Here is a 26,632-nt window from a genome sequence, read left to right as displayed (position 1 = left end):
GTGAAGGGATCCCCCCTCCCCAGAATCCCCAGAGCGCCGTATCTGGACCTTTCTTTGGATGACTGTCACTTGGTACAGGAGTCCGGGGCTCTCGGGGAGCCTCCAGGGGCAGCCACGACTCGCGAGCTGAGCGGGGCCGGGTCTTCCCCGCACGGTCCCAGCGAGCGGCCCAGACTCGGGCGCACGGAAGGACGCGGGGGGCGCCCCGCAGCTTCCCAGGGTGCGTGCCACCAGTGTCCGAAGGACAGCGAGCCCGCTCCCGGGGTCCTCACCTGAACCCCGCCCGCCAGCCGCCCGCGGAAACGCCTCCGCACGGGGAATGCCAGTTTGTGCAACAAAGCCTGACCGCCGCCCCCACCCCCCCACCCCCGGCCCCGCGCCGGGCTGCGCCGTCCGAGGGCGCCCCTTCCGCCCCCCCCAACCCCGCCTTCCCGGGCGCTCCCCGGCCGGGCTTCCCCCTGCGTCCCGTCCCCGGGGCCCACCGGCGGAGCCCCCGCAGGTGCTCCGAGACTTCCGGGGAGAGGGGAGAGCGGCCGGGGCGGGCCGGGCGGGGGAGCTGACTCCCGGGCCCGCGGGGCTCGGGGAGGGGCCACGCGGCTGGCACTCCTCCCGGGGCTGGTGGCCGGTCGCGCTCGCAGGCGCAGAGGCGCTGGCCCTCCGGCGGGGCGCTCCGCAGCCATGTGGGGGACCTGGGCCATCCCGTGTCTGGTGAGTCGGCTCCTGCCCGGCGCCGGCGGGCGGGTGGCGGGCCGGCCGCGGGCTGCTGGGGCTCTCCCTGCCCGCGGGGTGTGGGAGCCGCTCCCTCCCGGCGCCCCTCCCCGGGGACGGCTGTGCGGGGCGCGGGCCGGGGTGGGAGAGGAGGGGGGCTTCGCGGGCAGCGCTGCGTGTCCGGCCGCACGTCGGCGCCGGGGCGGGTGCGTGTGCGCGCCCGGGAGTTGGGGGGCGGGGGTGTTGGGGACGGAGCCCGGGGGCACCTCCGGCCGCTCCCTAGCGCACATGTTCCACTCGCTCTCAGATCTGGGGAAGAAAGCGGCCCCCGGGCAGTGGGGAAAGTTGAGGCTTCAGACCAAACCGTTTCTTTCTCGAAAAAGTTATCTTGGGGCTGAATGCGCCTCTGGAGGCTTGTTTACCTTCTTATCACCACTCAGAAAAAGAAACTGTTCTTGTTTCCCTTCCGGGAATACTTCTCCTTAAGACTGTAAGTCACTGCCTCAGGTTTGTCTCGTCTTGTTTTGCCTTCTCTTCTCGCCCTTCCTTTTCTTCTCGCCGTCTTCCTCGCTCGCACCCCTGCGGTGGCTTCTGTTCCCAGGACGCGGGGGAATCCGGGCCTCGCGGCTCGGGCGGTGGTACCTGCTCCCGGCGCGCACGCCCCCGCGCACCTGCACTTGGCCGGGAAGCCTGGGCCGCAGCCCCCGTGGGGACAGTCCCTAGCGCACAACTGTCAGCTTGGTGGCCAATCCAAGAGACTCGGTTCATTTCAGTGCCGAAGCCCCCGAGAGTCCGTGGATTTTCATTTTATGGGGACCGACCCCAAGTTCCGAGCAGCGTGATGGGACCGTGCATCAAGGCCACCTCAGGCAAATGTCACAGCAGCCGCGGGGTGAGGGAGATGCCTTCTTCATCTCCATTTCACAGTTGGCGAAATGGAGGCCAGAAAGCTCAAGTCCTTCAGCTGAGATCACACAGCTAGTGTTAAGCGGCAGAGCTGGGACTTGACTTAGACCTATTTCCAAAGTCCAGGCAAGTTTGTTGATGGCACCTGGCCTCCAGACTACACCAAAAGTTGAAAGGAAAGAGGCAGTGGTGTCAGGAACCGTCTTATGATGGGGGGGAGGGGAGAAAAAAAAATCTCACTGACTCTTTTGGAAGTAATGTGCAATAATCTGGGTTCCTTTAGAAACGCTAAGAGAAAATTTAAGATTCACAGTCGAACTATTTGTACAACTCAGACCACGCTCTTTTCGTCCTGTCCTTAACCATTGCATTATTACAGTGTTGGTTGCTTTGAAAAATCTCTCTTAGTTCTTGGGACTGAAGTACTAGTCAGTGTAGGAAAATTATCAAAGCCCAGAGGGAGTTACACTTGTTTAACTTAGCATCTTTGCCAGAGACGCATATTTAAAGCACCAAGGACACTTTGTTTTTTCTGAAAGAATGCACGCACACACACACACACGTGTGTATATGTTATTATTTGTATATACTTATTATTATAATAGCTGTAATAAGTTAAATATTTGTTTATTATGTTTATATATAATATATGGCCTAGGAGATTAATAAATTTAAGGTTTATTAAACAAAATTTATAAATGCAGACAAAATTCTTTCTTCTGAAAACAAATCTGACATAACCCTATCACTTAGATAATCACTGTCTACATTTTGTAAGGTATATTCCATTTTGCCCCTTTAACATGACTCTTAAATTTAGTTACACAGAATCCTGCCTTGCACCCACCACTTGCCCGATAGCACACCTGTACTCTTAAAGAAGTTTCCACGATGTCTGTCGTGTCATCTGGTGTGTCTCCCACAAACACTTGCTTGTGTGCCTTTGCACTTAGCAGTGCTTACTTAGTAGTAGCAAGAATAATCAAATGGGGGCGGGAGTGCTAATTACAGGGAACACAGATGCAGGTTTTGTTTGACCACGTGAGTGGGCTGCAAGTAGATGGGGGGGCACCTCATTCTCTTGTCGTCCTTGTTGTTCTGGTGCCCTTGTCTTTGTTGCCGCCTGTTGTCTCTTACCTCTGTGCTTCTCTTCTTTCTACCCCCTTGGCCTTCCTTTTTCTCTCTAGTTTCTAGCTGTTGTGTCTATGATACCTACAAGAAATGTTTGAAATCCTCAAACAACTCACAAATGTCTAAAGGAGACTTTGAAAAAGAGTCAGACCTAATATAGAAATTTGTGTGAGAAGTAGCTGTGAGCAATGCTTCCTTCCTTCTTTTCTTTCTTCTTTCTTTCCTTTCTTTCTTTCTTTCTCTTTCTTTCTTTCTTTCTTTCTCTTTCTTTCTTTCTTTCTTTCTTTCTTTCTTTCTTTCTTTCTTTCTTTTCTTACTTTCTTTCAGCGCATGGCTCTGATAGGTTTTTATTTATACTGTTGAGGTCTATGGTCAGGCAGTTACTACAAACTCAATTTCTTCTACATTTCTTAAAGCAGTTGTCTTCAATTTATGGTCAAGGGAAAGGAGAGGGAATTTGAAAAGAAACCAGTGTATTTATAACGAATCCTATGGAAGATTTTCAGTGGACAAATAAAGAACGGTTGTTTAATGTCTGATTTAATCATTTTCCTTAAACCGGCCTCAGAAACATGAAATGGGTTTTTTTAATGGGTTTTACTTCTATCACAAAGGACTTGAAAAGTTTTTAAACTGAAACAAAATTATGAAATGTAATTTAAAACAAGAACAACCTGGAGGGAAGAACACCAATTTGTAAGTGATGGCAAGATGGGGAGGCAGAAATGAAATTGACACGCGGAGCCCAGCAGGGCCACAGGGAGATGAAGAGAGTCTCCTCGTGTCCATCTCTGACATACGGTTACCACCCCTAGTGGTAAATGAGAGTTTAATTTAGAAAAAGAGGTTTCATTTCTCGCCCTAAGTTTAGAGGGGGAAAGGTGAAATAGTGAGAGGCAAAGGGGACCCAGGATTTGGAAGTAAGTCTCTCTGGGACGCTAGGCAAGTAATTTACTTCTAAATAGCTCTTACAGTGGACCTGTCAGTATCTCAAAGGAATCTCTCCGAAGGCTTCCAGAATGCTAAAGGGAAATCAGATGACTATAATACAAACGGCAGTTGGAGAAAATAGCCAACATTTAAGAGATGTTTAAAAACCTGAATAAGGAAATCCCCCACTTAAAAACCCCTAGTGAGCTAAGTGCCTTTTGGTAAATTATCTTGGGTCCCAAAAGTCCCTAAATGAGCACATGTTTTGTAATAGGTACTGAAGACTATTACCTTATGATGAAAAATAATAAAAGGGCACACAGAAAAAGTGGATCCAGAAATAAAAAGCAAGTCAAAACCAAATTTAGGACAGTGAATCTCTTTCTTCTCTTTAAATAGATATAAAGAGAAAAATTGACCAGATGATGTGAAATAAAAAGTAATTCTTGAAAAAATAAAGTCATTCCTTATTTTATCACCTAAAACAAGCATTTTGTATTTTACTTATGGCCTCTTAGTTTTGTCTACACCGGTACATAGTTGCATGTTTGTTCAGTGCTGTTTATAGTCTGCTTTCTGTCATTTCTCGGGGACACAATTTTTATTTTATAATTTTTATTGGATGCATTTACAGAGAGGGCATTTATTTAATGAACTTGAATTTCTAGAATTCTTATCATTTATTATTTTATTTATTCCTTTTTTAAATAATCTATTATTTTAAAGAAACCCATTTCTAATTGTACTGGAATCTGTCTATATATATCTTATTACCAAAAAAAAATTATTTGTAGAACCATTGTCAGTATCTTAGTGCATAGTCTTGTATTCTTTTTGCTATCTATGTGGATCTGTTCACAAAAGTGGGAAAACAGCATTTAACTACCTAGAAAGTCCTTTTCATTTTCTGGAAGACCCTTGCTTTAAAAAGAGAAATGAAGCGCCTTTAGCTTCTTAAGTAAGTCTCTTGAATTCAGTCTTAAGCAGGAACAAATAATTCAATCTACTTGCCAACCTCTATTTTCTTTGAAGTGAGATGAAAGTAGTAAAGCTCTAATTAGAAAAACTGATCATTGTAGGTTTGGTAGCTCCACCTTCGCCAGAAGGAAATGAGCTAGTTCTCCCCTTTGATCTCTTCTCTCTTCTTGTTTTGGTATGGACTTTTGTGCAACCAAGCCATTCCCATCTTGGGCATTTAGAAACAGCGGTCTATGTGGGCGAGTGGCCCAAGTTCCACTAAGTGTAAGGATGATAGTGAATTTACTGTGGATTTAGGCATTTTGAGCAAGGCCAGCCTAATAAATTAGCAAATCTGACTGCAGCTCACTGGGCAGATATCCTCAGCCCAGTGAGGCAAGCAAGCCTACTGTAGGTTTGGTTAAGCTGCAAACTGGGATAAACTTGCAAAATTAGAATAAACTTGGCCACGGAGTCATTAATGACAGACTGTCCTTTGGTCAAGTCATGCAAGATTCTAAATTTACTCACTTCTGTGTTCCGGGAGGCCATAAAAATATAAGATGTGAGAAACATCGATACTTTTTGATTTCAGAGGCCAGAGATCTTGGGAGAGAGAGAGAGAGCACGTAGGTTATGCTCTTGCCCCTTGCTGATGACTGAGCTTTGGTTTTTAGCCATCCTCACAAGAGAATCCTTGGTCAAAGTAGACTTTTTTCATATGGGTGTCTTAATAGATTTAGGCCTGATTTCAAACATTGAGCAGACAGTGCCCCAAACTATGTTTTGTTTTGGTTTTTTTTAGCCCTCATGGTATTGACACATACAGTAAATATATATGTAAGTACCTATTTTTAATATTAGTTGCCATCTAAATATTGTAGGATTTTGGTTTCTCTTGAAAAATGGGAGACCTGGGCCCACATGCCACATGGCCCCCACTCGCCTGCCCTTTGGTCCAGGTGGCCCTCTCCATTTCGACGAGCCTCTCCTCCCCTATTGCTTATGACACATGGACACCTCGGTCCTGTGCTACTTCTTTGCCCCCCACCCCCTGGGGCAGTGAAGGACTCTAGGCTCCCACTATCTGTTTTCTCCACCAAAGATGACTTCTCTTCCTTCAGGCCTATTTTTGGGAAGGGTCATTACTTCTCCACGAGAAGTCAACTTCTGATTTGCAAGTGCGGACCACAGAGGCTGTTGGTCTGTAAACCTCTTCAACTCCTCACATGTAAATATAGTGGCCTGCTGCCCTCAGATCATCCTCCAGCTGGGCTGTCTGCAACTGTGGTGAGCATCCGCAGAACTGAGGACTTGCTGAAGATGATCTCAGAGACCCTGATTCTATGTCTGTGGTGGGACCTGCACTATTTTTTTTTTCTTTAATGCATCACTACATGATTCTGAGGTCTGTCACAGTTTTGAAGACTATTTTTCTAACTCTAGCACCAAACTCAAAATCTAATCCCAGGTAGAATTTTCTAGATTCCCTCATTTTCTTTTATGTATTGCTTGATAACTCAGAGGTCTAGCCAGTCCCTTATGCCCACCTCCTCAACTCTGTCTCTCCTGGTCTCCCCAGAAACTGGCCTTAAGAAAGAAAGAAGACATTCCAGGCATAAGATTACCATGCGTATTTTTATTTACACATTTTGAAAAAAATAAGAGGGAATGGAATCTTCACTCATCTCTTTCATGTAGAAAAATTTCTTTTATTTCTCTGTATTTCAGTGTTTCAATAATGCACCTACTACGAAATGTCACTACTATTTCCTTATATTTGACACACATACAGTAGAGATGCCTTTCATAGTTGGAAATGGCCTTTTTAGAATTTCTTTCTTCTTACATGTTCTAAATAGCTAAGAGTCCAAACAGCAAGCAAGCAAGAAGAATTAGCTGAGCTTCATTTCTTCATTTATGTCCTCAGCAGCAGAGGACAGGGCTCAGTCTTGAAAAAATTCACGGACTCTTCAGGCACCTGTTAGTCATTCTTACCATTCTTGCATTTTTCACTGCCTCGTGTCTGGTTTTCTATTTTTTTTTAAATTTGCTGCTTTTACAAATTATTTTCCTGTTTGCTTCGAGCTTCAATAAGAACAGAAAAAAAAAGTGATTTTTTTTTTTTTTTTTACTTCCTTTTCAAATCCTAGCTCATCTCTCTCAAGGCAATTGATTCTTCGGTGTAATCCAAAGGTAGTCTCAACTTCTTCCAATAGTTTGCTTAATTCAGGCACTGAGATGTTACTCTCTTTGTAACTGCCACGTGAGATCTCCAGTGCTTTTGAGTCCTAGGACCGGGCGGACAACTTGTCAACCCAGGGTGAGGTACGTGGTGGGGGGCGGTCTTCAATTTCTGGGTCTGGCTCTGCCTGCTTCATTTCTTGTATTGAGTGAGCTGGTTGGCTTTGAAAAGTGACCCATCCCCGATGCAGATAACTAATGAATATCCAGTTATTCTCTCAATTCCTCATCAACTGATAGAAGGGACAAACTCTCTTGTAGCCTTGTCACCGAGTTTCAAAGGGAGCCAGTGCCGAGATTTTAGTCTAGGAAGACTTGGGTTTCTATTTGTACGTTTCAGACCCCTACCCCTGCAAGAGACTGCAGTCCCAACGGGCATCGTGGCTGTTCTCAGAAACTCAGCACCTGAATTGGAGGAAGGGAAGTGTAAACCCCACTTAGTTCCGAGCTGCAGACCAGGGGTGCAAAGTTTCCGCATCCCTTCCGTGCCAGCCAGAACCCCAGCCTTGGGGCCCTGCTGCAGCCTTCTTATACTTGGGACTGACTGCTGGTTCTCAGAGAGTACCTGCCAGACCCAAAATATGCATTTGCTTTGAAGGTTCTTTTTTTTTTTTTTTTTTAAGATTTTATTTATTTATTTGACAGAGAGAGAGAGATAGCAAGAGAGGGAACACAACCAGGGGGAGTGGGAGAGGGAGAAGCAGACTCCCCACTGAGCAAAGAGCCCAATGTGGGACTCAATCCCAGGACCCCGGAATCATGACCTGAACCAAAGGCAGACGCTTAACCGACTGAGCCACCCAGGCTCCCCATGAAAGGTTCTTTGTATAATTAACACTCAGGCTTCTTGCCAACAACTAACTGTCTGAAAACAAATTGAGTTGTTTGTGTGCCTAAATGGAATAGAAATAATTAGGAAACTAATTTACAAACCTAAAACAGAGCCCAGGTCCGGGTCAGAGGTGCCGACTTCTCCCCTGGCCTTTCCTCATTGTGGATTATTGGACAAGTCATTTCCCGTACTCTGTGCTCACCTTCCTCAACTGTAAAATAAGACAGTAAGAATTCCTCATGCAAAGCCTTCTTGTAACTATCACAAGGAGAAATACACATTAAGGAACTTTGTAACAGGCCAGGCACAGGTCCTGGGGGAAAGGGAAAACCGCCTCCGGGGCCTGGCGCTCTCACTTCACATTTTCATGGGTGAGTCAGGAGAGAGAGAAGCACATTTTCTGACTTGGAGAAAATATTAACATCCTGTAGATAACGAAAGACCCAAGATGGTCCATTTTTTAAAAATCTATCTTGCAGCTGAACAGGTGCGTCTGTTCCCTCCCCTGCTCTGACATTCCAGGAGTCCACGAGACTGTGGCATCTAGGGTTAAGGTTGGCCATGTAATCCCGCCATGCCTTCCATCGGCAAGATAGGAATGACTTGTGCGGCTCAGGAGACAGAGATCTTTATTTATCCTCACAGCTAGTTGCTAATGATGGTTTTGCTGAGGACCTGAGGTCCTTCCCCATTTTGGTCAGGCCAAGTTCTTCTGGGTATGACCCTCCTGGAAAGCCCTTTCCCGAAAGCCAGCTCTTACCCACACATTCCCTTCACCGCGGTGCGCAAACATCCTCTCATTCGGTGGCCTTCCCGGACCACGCTTTCTAACACAGCCCTGCCCCACCCTTCAAACTCTCCATGCCCCCTAAGCTTGCTTTATTGCTTTACCCAGTTCGTGTCCCTCCAGGACAGGGTGCCTATTTCTCTGGTTATTCATCTCCCTGCACGTGATGCTTCATTTCATGTGTCATCGTGAACTCAGACGTGAGCTCAGACATCGGCTCAAACGTTATCCTGGATGTTTTTGTGAAGGCGTTTTTTGTTTCTGTTTTTGTTTTTTGGTGCTGTTGTTTTTTGATGAGATCAGCATTTAAAGTGGTAGACTTAGAGTAAAGCAGATTACCCTCCCTAATGTGGGTGGGCTTCATCTAATCAGTTGAAGGCCTTAACAGCCTAGAGACTGGGCTCCCCTGAGGAAAAGGAAATTCTGCTTCCAGACTGTCTTTGGACTTGAACTGAAATTCTTCCTGACTCTCCAGCCTGGTGGCCTATCCTATAAGATTTTGGACTTGCCAAGTCTCTCCCCCAACTCTCTCTCTCTCTCTCTCACACAGACACACACCCTTTTGGTCCTGTTTCTCTAGAGAACCCTCACATATCTCACTTACATATAAACTCTATGAGAGCAGAGTCTATATCTGTTCACTGGGCTGTTCCCAGGCACCTGTCTGGCACATAGTAGGTGCCCAACAAAGTATTCACTCAATTAATTAATTTGATTAATGGATTAGTGAATATTCCCAGCAGAATATACAATTGAGGTTTCTCTGACTTTTTCATCCTTAGGATGATGGAGATGTAAAACTATTTATTCCTCATTTTTTCCCATTTGGTGATCATCTGACTTAGTTTATTCACATTTTTCAGACCTTTAATTTAATCAATTTTCTGGCCTTTTCAGCTTTTCTGAAAACAAGTTTTCTGAGCATTCAGATCATTTCATCCTTTGTGGGTTTCCTGCCTTGTCACAGTCAAATTGCCCCAGTTCCTGCCTGGACGGTTTGGGTTAAATCTTTGCATATTGCAAACTTGAGTTAATGCAACAATTACAAAACAAATACAAGCTCTATGGAGCACTGCCTGCCTCACCTTATGTAACAGCCATCACGTGCTCTTCGGACCAGCTTTCTTTTTCATACTTGAAGTGAGTTTTTGATGCTGAACTAAGTAAGAAATGTTTCCAGAAATTCAGCTCCATGAAGCAGATGTGATCAGACATGAGACAAGCTTGGTGCGGGTGTCTGCCCTTTGTGGCCAGTGATGCTCCTGTCTTTCAGCATGCTGCTGAAATTCTGGAAATTCCTCAAATTCTGGATGGATTTTGGACAGAGGATTTTGATTCCCTCTGAAAAACTTCAAAACTAAAATAAAACGAGGGAGAGTATACATTTGTCTTAGACAGCTTGAGAAGGTCGACTGGATGCAGAGTTTTCCAGAAATAGCATCAGTGTCACAATCCGCAAATATAAAATGTGCTACTGTCTTGAGCACTCGTCACCTAAGCCAGAAACTGTGGACCTGCTCATAATATTGTCTCAGGAATCCTGGATGGAATTAGAACACCAGGGAGAATAAGGCCCCCCGGGCCATAGGAGATACGTGCGCGTGCGCGCGCACAAACACACACACACACACACAGGATTCGGTGGCAACTTTCTGTGCTTTTTTTTCACTGGTCAATTTTGGCCTGCTCGATCCCTATCAATCTCTTCGGAGTTTAAACCTGTTGCATTTTCTTCAGTTTCTAGTGAGACACCAGAATTGAAAGAGGAGAACAAGTAATATCTCCCTGTTAACCCCCTCTTCACAGCAGTGGGAGTGGTGACAATAGAAAAGAATTGCTTGGGGCGCCTGGGTGGCTCAGTTGGTTAAGCGACTGCCTTCGGCTCAGGTCATGATCCTGGAGTCCCTGGATCGAGTCCCGCATCGGGCTCCCTGCTCGGCAGGGAGTCTGCTTCTCCCTCTGACCCTCCCCCCTCTCATGTGCTTGCTCTCTCATTCTCTCTCTCTCAAATAAATAAATAAATAAATCTTTAAAAAAGAAAAAAAAGGAAAAGAATTGCTTCTACTCAGTCAGGTTGCTTAGGTTCAGTTTTCCATTATCCGTTGCAAACAGGACTCACTGGTCTCTTCCAACTATGGAGAGATATTTTTTTTTTAAGATTTATTTTATTTGGGAGAGAGAGACAACATGGTGGGGAGGGGCAGAGAGAGAGAGAGAGAGAATCTCAAGCAGACTCCCTGCTGAGTGTGAAGCCCGAGGCGGGACTTGATCCCAGGACCCTGAGATCATGACCTGAGCTGAAACCAAGAGTCGGACGCTTAACCAGGCGCCCCTGGAGAGATTTTTTAATACTTTTCATATGCTGGCCATATCTGGAATGCTAGCTGGCTGGTATGTGTAATCCCTGATAGAACAACGAGATAGTTATGGAATGAGGATCCTAACGATTTGAAGGATTTTCATTTGAAAGCCCTTCCCGTCTTAGTAGTTCACACTTTGGTATGCTTTCCATCACATTATTACTTCCTAGCATGCCCAATTCAGTTACTACGCATTAGCTATTATTCTCTGATCTAGAAGAGGAGCTGATATTAACAGGATGAGAGAATTCCTTGCAGATAAAGTAAGAAGTGGGGCACTGTCACCATGAAAAGAGAGATTGATGCTAATAAAGACTTTTGTTCAAAGTTCTAAAGTTCAAAGAAACTTAATATTCCTTTCCTATTACAATCAATGTTACTTGTCTTTTGTAGTCTCAGAACCTGGCACATAGTAGGTGCTCAAGAAATGTCTGTTGGGTCGAAGAGGCACTGAAGCCAGCATATTTAGCCATTATTCCTCTGATCTGGGTACCAGTTTCAGGTGTTCTATATGTACAATTATTCATGTTGAGAGAGAGAGCATATAGCCCGTGGTAAGTTCACCTGTCTCTTGGCTGTAGGGAAAGAACACTGTGAAGGTTGTCTGGAGCCTCGGATGAGTGCTAGCTCTACATTTTGCCGGTGTGTGTCCCTGGTTAAGTGGGATATTTTCTTGATGCTTTGGTGTCATTTTCCCTCTTGGAAGGCTGAATTTTAGGGATGCATTTTTAAAGATGTCCGTCCCAGGAGGAAAAGTGGGCAGCCACATCTCCCTCAGCCCTCCCTTCATGGGGGTCCTATGGTATCCTGTGACCTGACAGGGATACAAGTTAGGGGGACAACGGGGGAAGGGCTGGAAGGGCAGGGGGAGGGACTTCCGTGGTAGTGGTTTCTACATGAAGAACACTTAGTTCCCTTGACTCAGAAGATGCCAGTATTATTACTATACCATAAAGTAGAAAAAAGTAACGTATGCAGTGAAAACTGTGAACAATGACCTTAAGAAAAATCCTCAGTACTAATAGTTTAGATTCCTCTGATGCTTAGCAATAGAATTTACATATTCCACCTAAAATGAGAGATTATTTATACTTATGGTCAGAGAGACAAAAAATAGGAAACCAGAGAAAAGAATCAATCAGAGATCATCCCCAAATGCTTCCATACATTTTAGAGGGCTCATTTTTCTAAGTAATTCTAGTCTATAACTCATGAGATAATTCTGACATGATATCACTTAGACCGATATCACTTTTACCTCCAGAAGAAAAGAACCCCAAATAGATTAAAGATTGGTTCTCCACTAAAAGAAGTTCTTTTTTTTTTTTCTGAGCAAAGGTGAAGAAAATCCCATGAGACTCATTGTATGCTTGGTTAACCAGACAGGATTTCACCGAAATTGTTTATTCTGCGGCTACCTATAAAAAGAGAAGAAATAGAACATGCTATAAGCTAAGTACCAGGTTTGGGAGAAATTATCACTTTTTATCTTCATAATAACCCTTCAAGACCGAAAGTGCTATTGGCACTTACCGGTCAGGCAACTGAGGGTCAGTTGGTTCTATAATTTGCCTCAAGTCACCGTGTTGGCAACAGAACTGGGATTCACACTGCAGTCATTTTGAAATTTCATGGTTTTGCCTACTTGACTATGTTGTTCCTCGCTAGAACTTTATGACGATAACAATAATAATAATTAGTAAATTAATAATACCATTCATGGGGCACCTATTTATTATGTGCCAGAAATCGCGCTAAGAGCTTTACGTGCATTTAATGGTCACAACAAACCCATGAAGAGGAGATGATTTCCACTTTATAGATAAAACAACAGAGACTCGGAGAATTTAAGTGACTTCACCTCAGCAACAGGGCTGGTAAGTGAGAGTCAGGGTTCGCTTTTGAGCCCAGAGCCCTGGCTCCTACTATCCACGATGCTGTTTCTGGAGTAGTTTGGACTATCACGTAATCAGCATCCTCCTTTTCCGGAGATGTGTGAGCAGAAGGACAGAGCCCCATGCTTTTAGCCTATGCAACCGCAAACATAGCCATCTGGGGCAGCTTACACCTGTGGTCCACATTGTCTAGTTGGGAAGTCAATACAATTCTCCTCATGCTTTGCTTTAACAGATACTTACCTCCATCGCTGGACCGTGGCCTAGAGGTGTTAATGCTCAAGCAACTGCTATCAACTCCAAAGTGTTGAGATTGCACAAGAACATCACCATAAGGGAGGCTGGGTGCTCGGAAGGCCTGCATCGTGGGAGCACATTCTGCTGTCAGCCATGTCCTCCTGGTATGTTCCATCAACATCCAGCAATTAGCTTGATGATCCGGGTGAGGAACAGCATACAGTAATAATGGAGAGAAGAGTTCAGTGCTTGGTTCTGCATTATAGCTTTACTGGGAAGAAAAACAGGCAGGAAATTACTTTCCCAAGACTAGTTGAGTTCAGCTTTATCCTGCTTATAGTAGAGATGAAGAAACGGAATTCACAAATGACATGTGCCCCTGAAGTGAGAGGCTTTCTCTCTTCAGCTCCATTTTTCAGGAGCCAAAGAAGACTCCTTTGTGGATATTAAAGCTTATCACAACAGAACTGATTAAAATGTATCTGCATAATCATGGAGCTCTGAAAGCGAGGGACCTGCCCCCCCCTTAAGAGATGTGTCTAGCAATTCCCTTCAGTCAGAAGGTCTCTGAGGGCTGCAAAATACATTTGCATTTTTGCAGCTGAAACTAGATGAGCTAGAAAAGCAATGGACAAAACCCAACAAATTTTTAACACCAGTATCTTGAAATGTAAACCAATTTCAGATCAGAAATCCTTCAAACACTGGCAAATTAGAAGCTTCGCAAAAGGCAGTGGTGCAAACGTCTTTTTTCAACATGGAGTAGAGCTGACTTACCATCTCATACAGATAGGACTCCCTCTGAGCTGCCTGGTGAAGTACGAGATAAAGGGAAAGCACGTGGGGTGCAGCTGTAGATGAATAGAACCGTAAAGGACTGTACACAGTAGGTTTCGTGGTGAGCATCCCAGGCTTCCAGCCCTCAATCAGCTAAACAGGCTTAGGTCCTGTTTATAAAGATTCTATCAGTCTCCCTTGGGCTCCTGTGCAGTTTTGAATAACCCTCACGGAAAATCTCCCTTATAATCCAACCCATTTATACTTAAGCCTATTTATATTTACTCTTCTCCAAAAGGAAACAGAGAATGGCTTCCTGGCCTTTTAATAACTTGCCAAACATCATCTATTTGCCTGAGGACTTAAGGTCCTTCCTCATATTTGTAAAACTTAAAATGCAAATTCAAACAAAGATAATATGCTTTGCCCTTCAAACTGTCAAGGATTTTTGTCTGTTTGCTTTTCTCTTTTCTCTTTGCTTTGTTTTATTTTCACTGAAGAAGTGCTTTCAACTCTGGTGGGTTTGCTTTTGAGATAAGAACTCTCATTAACCATAATTGGAAGGTAAATTGTTACAACCGTTTAAGAAAGAAATTTGGATACGTGGGTCAAAAACTTGAAAATGTTCATGCCTATTGATGTAGTAATAAATTTATGGGGAGGATGTCTTTAAAAATAGTCAAAGGAAAATATTGTATGCATGACGTTCCACTGTGATACTCAGTGATGTGGGATTGATTAAGTACATTTTGGAGTGTGCAAAAGTTGAATGTCTCCATCAATTCTATCATGTTTTCTCATGTATTTCTGACAAAAACCTCAATGTATAAATTCCCTGAAGGAATTTTATTTTTTTTGAGAGAGAGAGCGGGGGTGGGGGGTGGGAATAGGGAGAGAATTTCAAGCAGGCTCCACGCTGAGGAGCCCAATGCAGGGCTCGATCTTACAACCCTGAGATCATGACCTGAGCCAAAAACAAGAGTGGGATGCTTAATCGCCTGAGACACCCCAGGTGCCTCCCGCCCACGAAGGGATTTCTAACTGATCTGCCTGCTGGATTAACTGACTCTCTCTGTTCCATCTCGAAGAATCCTGGGTGGTGTCCAACGCACGCTACTGCTCTTTCTGCCCCTATTCTCTCTTGTTGAATTGTAGGCTTATCACTATTCAAATTGCTTCCGAGTCTTCATGCTCATTGGTGTTGTGATATTAATATGTAATTTAATTAATTAGTACATAAACCAATGCTGTATGAATACAGAGAAAAAGACAGATTTTACTTCTATGAAAACTCGTTTGGATGCTTGGAGGATTTCAGTCCAGGTGAGCTGCTAAAAGAATTGTTGATGAATGAGATGAGGTCAAAATAAATGGAAAAAAAACACAAAACCCTTGAAAGCCTGTCATACAAATTATTGGTATCTGTAAGGGTTTGTTTCCATCAAAAAGAAAGGAAGAGGGGCGCCTGGGTGGCTCAGTCGTTAAGCGTCTGCCTTCGGCTCAGGTCATGGTCCCGGGGTCCTGGGATCCAGCCCCGCATCGGGCTCCCTGCTCTGCGGGGAGCCTGCTTCTCCCTCTCCCACTCCCCCTGCTTGTGTTCCCTCTCTCACTGTGTCTCTCTCTGTCAAATAAATAAATAAAATCTTTAAAAAATAAAAATAAAAAAAATAAAGGAAGAAAGGAAAGAAGAGAGGGAGGGAGAAAGGGAAGGGAGCAGGGAGGGAGGAAGAGAAAGAAAAACAAGAAGGGAGGCATTTTGAATGTCACCTACGTGAGGAAGAATCTGGAATTTTTATTACTTTTTCCTACGCCACAAGACTGGCCAATAATTACAGTTACACTTCGCAAATTAAAATACTTACAGTATTTTTTTTCAATGATGGCCTACGTGAAATGACATTTTTGATTAATGGATCAAAAAGGCCTCATCACATCACCTTATCTAATCGGAAGAATTCTGTGGTACACCGCATACAGTACACACACACACACACATGCATATTACATGCACATATGCTCACATGTATGCATGGGGGTACACGCATAGGAATGCGCCAAAACAATAACCGTGGCTCTCTCAGCGTGGTTGACATACAGGTGCTTTTTATACTTCCCGAACTTTTCCAAATTCTCCACATTGAGCATGTGTACTATTACACTCAGAAACAAATGTATTGTAAAATTTTATTTTCAAGAAAACAAACACTCAGGGACGCCTGGGCGGCTCAGTCGGTTAAGCAGCGACTTGTGATTTTGGCTCAGGTCATGATCTCAGGGTCGTGGGATCGAGCCCCGCCTCGGGCTTTGCACTCAGTGGGGAATCTGCTTGAGATTCTCTCTCTCTCCCTGCCTCTCCCCCCCCGCCCACTCTCTCTTTAAATAAAAAAAATTAATTAAAAAAGAAAAGAAAACAACCACATATTTTGATAAATATTTTGATAAATTGAGGTTATGTACGTTGGAGGAGAGATAGCCTTGTGTTTACTGTCATGCCGTACGCATAGCTCTAAGCTTATTCTGCAAGGTAATTCGTTAGAGGGGCCAGTTTGTGTAGAAACCAGTATAATACGCTTGGCAAGCCAACAAAATTGTACTTTGGCTCGGTGTTCTTAAACACTGCTACGATATTGTACAGCCCCGATGCTCGATGATGCTCGGTATTTGAATTTGGTTCCGGGTTTTCACAACTTACTTTGTGTTCCTGACCCACTATCACCTTCTTTGTTGACTACAATATCATACCTGTTTCAGGTTCATCATTTGCTTATATAGTATTATGTGTTCTCAGAAAGAATGCTAGCAGGTTGTTAAGAAAGTCATGTACCCAGGGAAGAGCATAAATTATTTTTGCCGCACACATGTGTGAGGCAGATTAGACTCGGCCTATTCTTTTTAATTAGTTACACCATGAATAATGAAAGCCACAAGCCAGGCTTTCCTCTTCCCCAAGGCACTTACCACCACTTGACATCAGACATTGATCTGGGCATGACCTGCTTCTTCCCTGGAAACATGAAGCCCTTGCATACCTAGGCTTTGTCTTCCTTCCTGCAGGATCTCTGGCTCCTAGAAAGTGCCTGACATACAATAGGCATTTAATAAACACTTGTTAAATAAATGAATTTTCAAGAGAAATCATTGTTGTCAACTGCTTATGAACACCAATACAGGAACTCGCCTTATTTGACAAGGGAAGCAAATGCAAATATTATTTACAATCGTGTAGATGAAGGTAAACCACCTGATAATAAATTTTGTCATTAATATGTTCATGCCTTCCCATCAAAACGCACCCTTAATGGCAAAGGAATAGAAAGAGGAATGAATACGAACCTCTGCCCTCCCTTGCAAAGAAAGTTGCTAGAGGCATTTCTTCCAGGTCGTTCTAACCTTTTAAAATATATATATATTCCTATTGCTAATCATCCTATGTCTCCAGGCATATTCTTTGAGCTTTTGTCTTGGGAGACCTTCTGCCTGGTGACAGGATTTTTACAATAACCTTCTCTCCCGTTGTATTTATGTATCATTAGTCTGACAGTCCTGACTCCCATTTCCTTGTCATCCCTGTATATCTCCCACACAGTTGCATGTCCCTTGCATTCCTCGTGCTCCAACACTTGCTGCATTTTTCTCTCGGGCAGGCACACGGAAAGAGGGTGACTGCAAATCTCAGGAGGGTAAACCAGATTGTGCGCACTGCCAGGAAGGGGAGGAGTTCACAGACAAGGAGAATTTTTCTGATAAATGCAGAAGATGTGGAATTTGTGATGCAGAGCAAGGTAAGTGCCTTAAAAAGCAATCAGAAAGACCAATCATGGTACTCCATGATTTGGAGCATAATACATATACAATTTGAAATTGGGACGTACTCTGATGCTATGAGTCATAGAGGAAAGGACAAGATGGAGCTGGCTGGTGTGAAGCAGGACCAGGTACCGAGCTAATCACCAGTCTAGACATTTGTGGGTCAAATCTAGGCATTTCTCCCAAGATGACTAAATATGAACCTGGTGAACAGGTTCATCAGCTGCAATCAAAATTGGCAGGGATTTTTTTTTCTTGCCTTGATTGATGCTCTTGTTATAGCCAGCAAGAGCTCAGAAGCCTTCTGATACAAGGGCAGAGGAATCCAAGAGGTGTGTGGGATGCTCCCCCTCTCCCTCCTTCAGAGATCGATTTTGTCCTGATAATTCCAGCTGGGGACTTGAAGTTTTATGAACGTCCCAATCTATCGTGAGAGCCCAGATTCAAATGTAACAGAAATATTCCCAGTTTCATTTGATATCAAGAAATGCCTGGACATAAAACTTTTCTTGTCCTCATTCAGGCTCTAAAGGAATGTTTCTCAATTGTGGCGGTCCATTAGGATCACACAGGGAGCTGTTGAAAATGTCAACATTTAGTTCCCACCTCAGAGCCATTAAATCAGAATCTCTAAGTGAGGGCTTTGGCATCGGTCTGACTAAGTCTGGAGTTGGGCCTGATATTCTGCATTTCTTTCTTTCTTTTTTTTTTTTAAGATTTTATTCATTTATTTGACAGAGAGAGCAAGCATGAGCGAGGGGCAGGAGGCAGAGGGAGAAAGAAAAGCAGACTCCCTGCTGAGCAGGGAGGCCAATGCGGGGCTCGATCCCAGAACCCTGAGATCACGACCCCAGCTGAAGTCAGACGCTTCAACTTGGCGCCCCTGATATTCTGCATTTCTAACAGGCTTCCAACTGAGGCCGATGCTGTTGGTCCACAAGCCACGCCCTAAGCAGCCAGGCTCTAGAGGAACAGGGGAACTCTTTAAAGCAAAAGTGGGGTTGTGTTGGCTGCTGGACTGTCTGTCCACTTAAAACTCTGCTGGGGTCGCCTGTTTTGCTCATAAACGCTACCCGTGTTGCAAAACGTGTGCTGATTTAAGCGGTAGATCTCAAAAGCTCTGACAGCCCCTGCTCAGCAGCTGCTGTAATTAATAGTCTGCAAACTGGTTTTCTAGGCTTGGAAGTGGAGAGAAACTGTACCCCGACCCAGAATACCAAGTGCAGATGTAAACCAAACTTTTTTTGTAACGTCTCTGAATGCGAACATTGTACCCCATGCACCAGGTAAGTTTTCATCTTTCTTTGATCAAGATGCTAGATATACCTGGACAGACTGTGTCTTCCTAGGGGGAAGCAACACTGGCCGAGAGTCAAGAATTTGCGCTCTAGTCTTGCTTTGCCTCTAAGCCACTAGATAACTGTTCGTTCATTCAAACATCCAGGCTCCAAACGTTTCTTGAATACCTCCTACATGCTTGTATTCTGCATGCTGCTTACGCTAACAAGTGTCACAGGCAAGCCACATTCCTGGCATCAAAGGTCTCAGGCGAGAGGCAGAGAGAGACAAGAAAAGCAATGGTTATGGGGTCAAGCACCAGAAGAGACATGTGCTCAGGCTGTTACGAGTTCTACGGAGAAGCTTCCAGCTTTGCCTGAGGGGGCGGGTGAAGGTAGGACACATGACGGGAGTCTTGAGAGAGGAAAGAAAGAACATCCCCAGGTGTGCACACATGGACAGGACATCTCAGGCAGGGGGATAGCACCTGCAGAAATACAGACGGCCATTCCAGAGAGCAGAGTACCCGGCCAGAGTGTAGTGAGAAGGAACCAGGGCCAGATTATGAAGGACCTTGCCTTTCATGCCAAGGAGCTTGGTTTGGACCCAAAGTTAGAAAACCTGATTGTGCATCTCACTTTTCTTCTGATTGATTGGGTGATTTTGAGCAGGTTACTGAACCTCTCTGAGCATCCACTCCCTCACTCATGGGATGCAAACAGTATTCACATCTCCTATCAGCCTCATTTCTGTGAAGTGTAGACTGGGTGATATGTGTTATAAAGTAACTTTTGCTCCATAAGATATTGTATGGTACCAACATAAACATTTAGGATTATATTCATGTGCCTCTCCTTAAACTTGTATTTCACCTTGGGAAATGTTTGGGAGTTCACCTAGTTGACTTGAGAAGTAGGGACATGATGCCTATGTCTCTTATTGACTAGAAATTTAAAATTACGTGCACTTAACCTAGTCTTTCCCTTCTAGCCCCCCCATGGCTGAGAGTGCCTGATGATGGCATAAGTAGGGACTGTGCGGGAGGGACTAACGTGCTAAAATAATAATAATAATAATACATTGACCCATCAACAACATGGGTTTGAACTGTGAGTGTCCACTTATATGTGGGTTTCTTTCAATAAGTAGAGTACAGCACCGTAAATGTATTTTCTCTTCCTTATGACTTTATTTATTTTTTTTTAAAGAGAGAGAGAGAGCATGAGCAGGGTGGGGAGGTAGGGGCAGAGGGAAAGGGAGAGAGAATCCCAAGCAGGCTCCACACACAGCACAGAGCCTGACACAGGGCTCGATCTCCCGACCCTGAGACCATGACCTAAGCTGAAATCAAGAGTCAGATGCTTAACTGACTGAGCCACCCAGGTGCCCCTTTCTCGTGATTTTGAAGTAACATTTTCTTTTCTTTAGCTTAGTTCATTGAAAGAACACAGTATAGAATGCATGTAATATACAAAATGTGTTAATCGACCGTTTATGTTATCAGTAAGACTTCTGGTCAACAGTAGGCTATTAGTAGTTAAGTTTTGAGGGCATCAAAAGTTATATGAGGATATTCAACTATGCGGTGGGGGGGGGGTCAGTGCCCCAACCCCCACATCGTTCAAAGGTCCACTGTAATAATAGTTCTAAATAGCTCCTAATCTCAATTTAATTTTCTTCTCACCATAACCCTCCTTGTTATTATAATGTAATCTCCTTGTTATTGATGAGAAAATAGGCTCACGGTGGTTAAGTGACATACCCAAGCTCACAGAGTTAGGAAATGGGCTGAACCAGGCTATCATTCAGACAATCTGACAATCTGATGGTCCGAAGGAAATCCCAAGGATTTTCCTCTTGAGTGTCGTGATCACCACCTGATGCTGAGAGGGGAAGCCTCTGAGGGCTGGGTGGGTAGCTTTCTAAGCAGTATCATGGGCAGGGGCTATTATCCAGCCATTTTATTGTTCAGTGGGACTGTTTTGAAATAGCTTTTGGCAGTTTATGATTCTAAGAGCACAGCTTACTACCAATTTTAAATCTTTGTCTATTTCATCCTTTTTCCTATTTGTCAGTATTTTATTAATTTCTTTTAACTCTTGGCATTTTTTTTAAGATTTTATTTATTTATTTGAGAGTGAGAGAGAGAAAGCACAAGCGGGGGCGGGTGGGGAGGAGCTGAGGGAGATGGACAAGCAGACTCGGTGCTGAGCATAGAGCCCAATGCAGGACTTGATCCCAGGACCCTGAGATCATGACCTGAGCTGAAGGCAGACGCTTAACTGACTGAGCCACCTAGGCACCCCAACCCTTGGTATTTTATAACAAACGTAGTTACTCTTTAGGATATTTCTCATCCAAACATCCAAATTATGTTATGAATTTGTACCAGCTTTAGACGCTTATTCTAGCAATATTTGAGGGATGATGTTTCCCGGAGATGCAAAGATGAATAAAATGGTGCTGGATTTAGAGTGTGTCATTGTAGATGATCAAGGAGTCAGTCCACCAGGCTTTTTGAATTTCCTCTGTATTTTTTTAAAGATTTTATTTGTTTATTTTGAGACACACACACACACACACACACACACGCATGCATGCAAGTGGTGGGGGGAGGGGCGGGGGCAGGGGAGAGAGAATCCCAAGCAGACTCCACGCTGAGCTCGGAAACCCGATGCGGGACTTGATCTTATGACCCTGAGATCATGACCTGAGCCGAAATCAAGAGTTGAATGCTTAAACGACTGAGCCGCCCAGTTGCCCCTGTTAGTTTTTGTTTTTTGATTTTTTTAGGTGTGAACATGGAATCCTTGAGAATTGCACACCAACCAGCAACACCAAATGTAGAGAAGGTTATTATTTCTTTTTATGATTATATCCTCCTTTCTCTCATCCCTACTGTAAAATATGAAGAAAAGCCAATGTCTTTTGATTCTTTGAGAGTACTCTGTTTAATCTTAAAGATTGCTTATTTTCACATTGAATGTTCAATGTTTCTACCTACAGGATCCAGCTCCAAATTTCTGTGGTTTTGTGTCCTAATCCCGATTCTAATGTCTGCACTAATATGTTGGTGTAAGTTCTTCCTTTGTTCAAACCACTGCTGATTGAAATAACTTGGAAAGTAGTTATTCACAAGAATTCCCCTTTGTCTCCTACCCGTAAGAAAGCTCCTGCCAGGTAGGTAGGTCTATTATATTGTTAAATTCCTGCCGCTGAGTGCACCCCTGAGAGCTGATAAGAACTAGATGATATCATCCCTCGGCTACTGTTTTTGAGCAGTCATTCTGGAGCTTGGAATGGATATTCCCATCCTCCGTATGAACAAGGGTAGGTTTTCACCCCGGCAGCAGCTGAGTGGGTCAGGAATCAGAAGGAATCCTTGACTGCTCATTGAGATGGCCCCATAAAGAACACGAGAAGAAAGGATCTTCCTGGGAAAGAGTGCGGGGAACACTTGATAAGTTTATCCTCTCTGTGCCTCCTCTCCCTTGTTCAGACTCCATGATTTTTGTGTTTTTACTATTATTTCTCCATCTTAACTTAAAATACTGTGGCAATAGAACTTATGCTAGGGTTACTTAGCAAAGTCAACAGGTAAGCCCAAATTGGGCATAATCATGATGACCATAGAAAAACTCGGAGGCATCCAGTTTTTCCTTTTCCGTTGGAACCCATCACTGCTTCTCCAGATCAGGTGAAGATAAGAGGTCACCTTGCCTTTAGAGGCTACAAATACACACTCAGTGCTTAAACACGATCATCATGCTTGGAGACGTGTCCTTTCTTTCATTTATACTGACTTCAAGGCATACACGCACTGAGTGTGTATACTGTAGGGATTTGTGAGTGTATGTACTTGAATTTCTGGGCCTTGAATGCCAACTTTCCATATCCTGTGGCTTCTGAGTCCTGCCGCAGGCATGCCCCCCAATTCCATTCTGGTGACAGGGAGTAGTGGTGGCCATATGATAAGTCAGAAGCCAGCTTCAGGCTAGGCCAGTGTGTGATCATGGGATGGCCAATTAAAATGTGACACATCTCTAGAACATTTGACCTCACGGGGTGGGATTTCCAAAATCAGGACAATGCTGCCTTTTGCAGTGTTGGTCACTTTAAGTTTCAGTGAATTTCTCCTTCCTTCTCCCACTTCTCATAGTGAGAGAGTCTGTTCTCACAGGCTTCCTACAAGGCTGAGACCTGAGTCTGACAGAAATGTCTTTGATCTTCCAGGGATGTTAAGATGGCGCAGGAATAAAAAGAATGAAGACCCTGGATCCATAGCCTCAACTACTGTAGGTGTTGAAACATGCATCCGCTTTCTTAAGGAAATGGAGAAAGTAGCAATTCAGTGTTTTATTTGCTCCTTGTTTTAAAACAAACATTTATTGTGAGTGCGTGTGCATGGGTTAGAGGGGCATCAAGAACGGACGAAGATTTGGTGCCCAGCTTATAGGAAGCTCCTACACAAATAGCATGAGAATTAATTAACAAAGAATATGAGAGTGCTAAGTTGATATTCCAGCAAGGCTGGAACTTTGCACAATAAAAATTTGAATGGGAAAAGAATCCTTAATCACGTCATCTAGCTAATTTTATACATCAAGCTACTGATTGTACTTCCTTCAGTATTAAGGAAGAATTAGACAATTACATTTAGAATATTATAAATATATGTTTATTTATCTTGCTCCTTCCCTCCATTTTCTGTCTCCCCCAGGAAATGATGCCGATAAATTATGCAGGTAAGGCTTCTATCACTGTATTTCATGGAGACGGCTTCCTAGGGAGTTAACAGGCCAATTTCAGAGTAAAACAATATTGCTAATTTCAGTGATATATTGTGGGGGTCTCTTCCTTGAGCTTATAGCTCATTCTGCTCACCATCAAGGGTTTTATCAGACAGTGTGTTTGACTGCATAACTAATACTCATGGTTAAAAATAAGCCGGGGAGCAATAAAATGCCATATTCTGAGGCTTAAGAGCATTTTCCTTCACAAACAGGTGTATTATAGAATTCCTGCTTAAATTGATTTAGGGACTAAATAAACTGAATTGTAGACTTGGTTATTACTGGTGTATTCCTGGCTCTGGTGTATTCCACGATTCTATTCAGGTCTGCTTCTCTCTACCTGTGAGTCAGAGAGAAAATCATAAAGTCTTTGCCTGCCTTTTAGGTTTGTGGGTCACTGATCATCAGATGCATAAAGAACATTAGAGATGATCTTTTCCAACCCTCTTATTTTATAGCCAAGAGAAGAAGATAGAGAGATGTCATATATCTTGCCCACGTCATAGAGCAAATTACTGGGGGTCCAGGAGGGGTTGGGATTAGAACTTGGGGGGGGTTCTGTTTTCATTTTTCCCCAACCAGTTCTTCCAATCTCTAGGACTTAACCAGTATAGAAGAGAAATAAACATGGTTTTCAATAATGAGAATTTCGTTTAGCAAAACAAATTTTCAGAGACTGTCCTCTATTTTTCAGACATCGACCTAAGTAAATATATCACTAGTATTGTTGAACAAATGACAATAACTCAAGTCAGAGAATTTGTCCGGAAGAATGGTATCAACGAAGCCAAGATAGATGAGATCAAGAATGACAATCTCCAAGACACAGCGGAACAGAAAGTCCAACTCCTCCGTAATTGGTACCAACTCCACGGGAGGAGAGATGCATATTGCAATTTAATTAGAGGCCTCAGAAAAGCTAATCTTTGTGCACTAGCAGAGAGAATTCAAGAAATGATCCAGAGGGACATTACTAGCTAACTTGAAAATGGAAACTTCAAACATGAAAGTAAAAGACAGAGCTTGGCCAAAAGCGGAAAACAACTAACTCAGTCCTGAGTATATACGAGTCAACAGAAAGAAAAATTAGTGTTTGAATAAGTTCTTACTAGCTGTGGACTGTAAACATTGCTTGGCTTTTTAGAGGGTGTGCATTTCATGTGTTAGATTTGTAGAGCTAATATGTTTCATTTGTTAGATTTGTAGAGCTAATATGTTTCATTTGTTAGATTTTAATATGTTTACGGTTCTAAAGTTCTCAGGATTCGGATCTCAAGGATGTTGGGAAGACAGACCCAGTTAAAAGGATTGTCATGTTATGTGTGCAAATTGTGTGCAAAGGACAAAAGATTAGGAACACGCTCTAGTATCTAATGGGAGGGTGTGGGTATGAACGGAATTGGTGTACGTGAATACAAATGTCTACCCGCAGGTTGACTCCGTTCAATGAATCAATAGAAGCTGTGACTTTTGTTGCAATGCCACAATTACTGGAAAGGCAGCTTGGTTTCTGCATTACCTCTCCAGCTCCATGATGACTCTAGAGATTGTACCATATTTGTAAATTTTGCAACTCTGAGAGGAGAGGATCCAAGGCAAGCTTGCATGTACATCTGAATGCAGAATTTGATAAGGGTCTAATCTTTGCACAGATTCTTGGCATTTTGGTGTGAAATATTTCAATTTTGAATTCACGCAGGAAATGCAGACTGACTTATAATGCTTGGGTATTTTCTACTTGAATGCCATTTTACTGGATTGAGATAATCCACTTATTTCTCAGTTGTCCAGACACTTTCATCGGGAAAATATTAATGGGGCATTGTTGCTTCTCCGTCTCTCTGATACGTGTCTTGATTGTACATCCTCACACCCGGAAGCGCTGTCTAAGAAACATGTAATGATCCCCTAAAAACCAGGGCTGCCCGTAGAAACTTCTAGCCTGTTTTGGATAAACTAACTGCTCTTCCAGAAGGTGGCTTTGTGGCATATCAGGAACCCATGAACACACCAAAGTTGATAACATAGATTCTTATTTTGTCCTGTTCCTCGCAAAATGCTCAGTCACTCCCCATGTGTCCTCTCGTACTACAAATGCAGCTCGTACACAGCAAGGGTGAAATCATCTTCAGGTTTTAGGGATTGCCGCTTCCCTGTCGCTTCTGAGACAAACAAGCCCCTCTCCCCACTGCTCCTTCCTCACTTTTTCCATTTAAACACTTCTGGAAGTTTGTATTAAATATGAGTCTTAGTAAATACTATTTATATTTATATAGATGTAAATTGAAGACGGGTACAAACTGAGGCAGATATTTAGAACCACCTAAAGAGCTTCCACTGATGGAAGATCTCTTTTCCTTATGTTTGGAAATATAAAATATTTAATTAAAGTCACGTTTTGGGGGCGTTTCTGGTTATGTCTTTTCTGGCGGGGCCTTGCTTTTTGTTTTTGTTTCCCTGTCCTCTAACTACTGCTAAATGTAACCTGTTTATGAATCTCTAATTCTCTCTTGGGTCTCTCAGAAAGTACTTCCTTTCTAAAGCCCTCTTAGTAGTTCCATAATTCCCTCCATAGGCTGTTACTGCCAAGAACACCCCTCCCAAACAGCACCTAATTATTTGTCATGGGAGGATATATTACAACAGGATTATATGTCAGGCACTGAATGTGGATAAGAAAGTAAATATTTCAAAGGGTAGGTTTTATTGGTAAGAAAGCTAAATGGGGATTTTGAAAAATGTTCCTTCCTGCATACTTTCCATTCGGGCTACAGAGATAGACTACTGGACTATCTCTCTCTCTTTTTTTTAATTTAATTTTTTTAAGAGTTTATTTATTTGAGAGAGACAGAGAGCATGAGCAGGAGGAGGGGCAGAGGGAGAGGGAGAAGCAAGGGTGGAGGGGGAGCTGAGTGGGGAGTAGTGAGAAGCCTATCCTGGGGCTCAATCCCAGGACCCCGAGATCATGACCTGAGCCAAAGTCAGACGCT

At 43.6% G+C, this 26,632-nt stretch overlaps 1 protein-coding gene across 1 annotated transcript; it reads left to right on the top strand.

Moving 5' to 3' along the window:
• Window positions 1-565: 565 nt before the first annotated feature.
• On the top strand, window positions 566-26,481 carry FAS (Fas cell surface death receptor). Its single transcript, XM_032430357.1, has 9 exons — window positions 566-708; window positions 12,986-13,151; window positions 17,409-17,546; window positions 18,749-18,857; window positions 21,643-21,701; window positions 21,856-21,924; window positions 23,083-23,144; window positions 23,570-23,594; window positions 24,337-26,481. Exons 1-9 carry the CDS (start codon window positions 679-681, stop codon window positions 24,621-24,623), a joined length of 945 nt encoding a protein of 314 aa, XP_032286248.1. The 5' UTR covers window positions 566-678; the 3' UTR covers window positions 24,624-26,481.
• The last annotated feature ends 151 nt before the right edge of the window (window positions 26,482-26,632 follow it).

The sequence above is a fragment of the Phoca vitulina genome, unplaced genomic scaffold (genome assembly GCF_004348235.1).
Source record: "Phoca vitulina isolate PV1807 unplaced genomic scaffold, GSC_HSeal_1.0 scaffold43, whole genome shotgun sequence".
NCBI lineage: Eukaryota > Metazoa > Chordata > Mammalia > Carnivora > Phocidae > Phoca > Phoca vitulina.
Note: the sequence above shows the minus strand (reverse complement) of the source record. Positions and strands in the feature narration are given on the sequence as shown.

Coding starts and splice junctions, on each gene's coding strand:
- FAS (XM_032430357.1), top strand. CDS start 679: ATGTGGGGGACCTGGGCCATCCCGTGTCTG. Junction 21,925..23,082: donor GTCTGCACTAATATGTTGGT/GTAAGTTCTTCC, acceptor TTGATCTTCCAG/GGATGTTAAGATGGCGCAGG. Junction 23,595..24,336: donor GATGCCGATAAATTATGCAG/GTAAGGCTTCTA, acceptor TCTATTTTTCAG/ACATCGACCTAAGTAAATAT.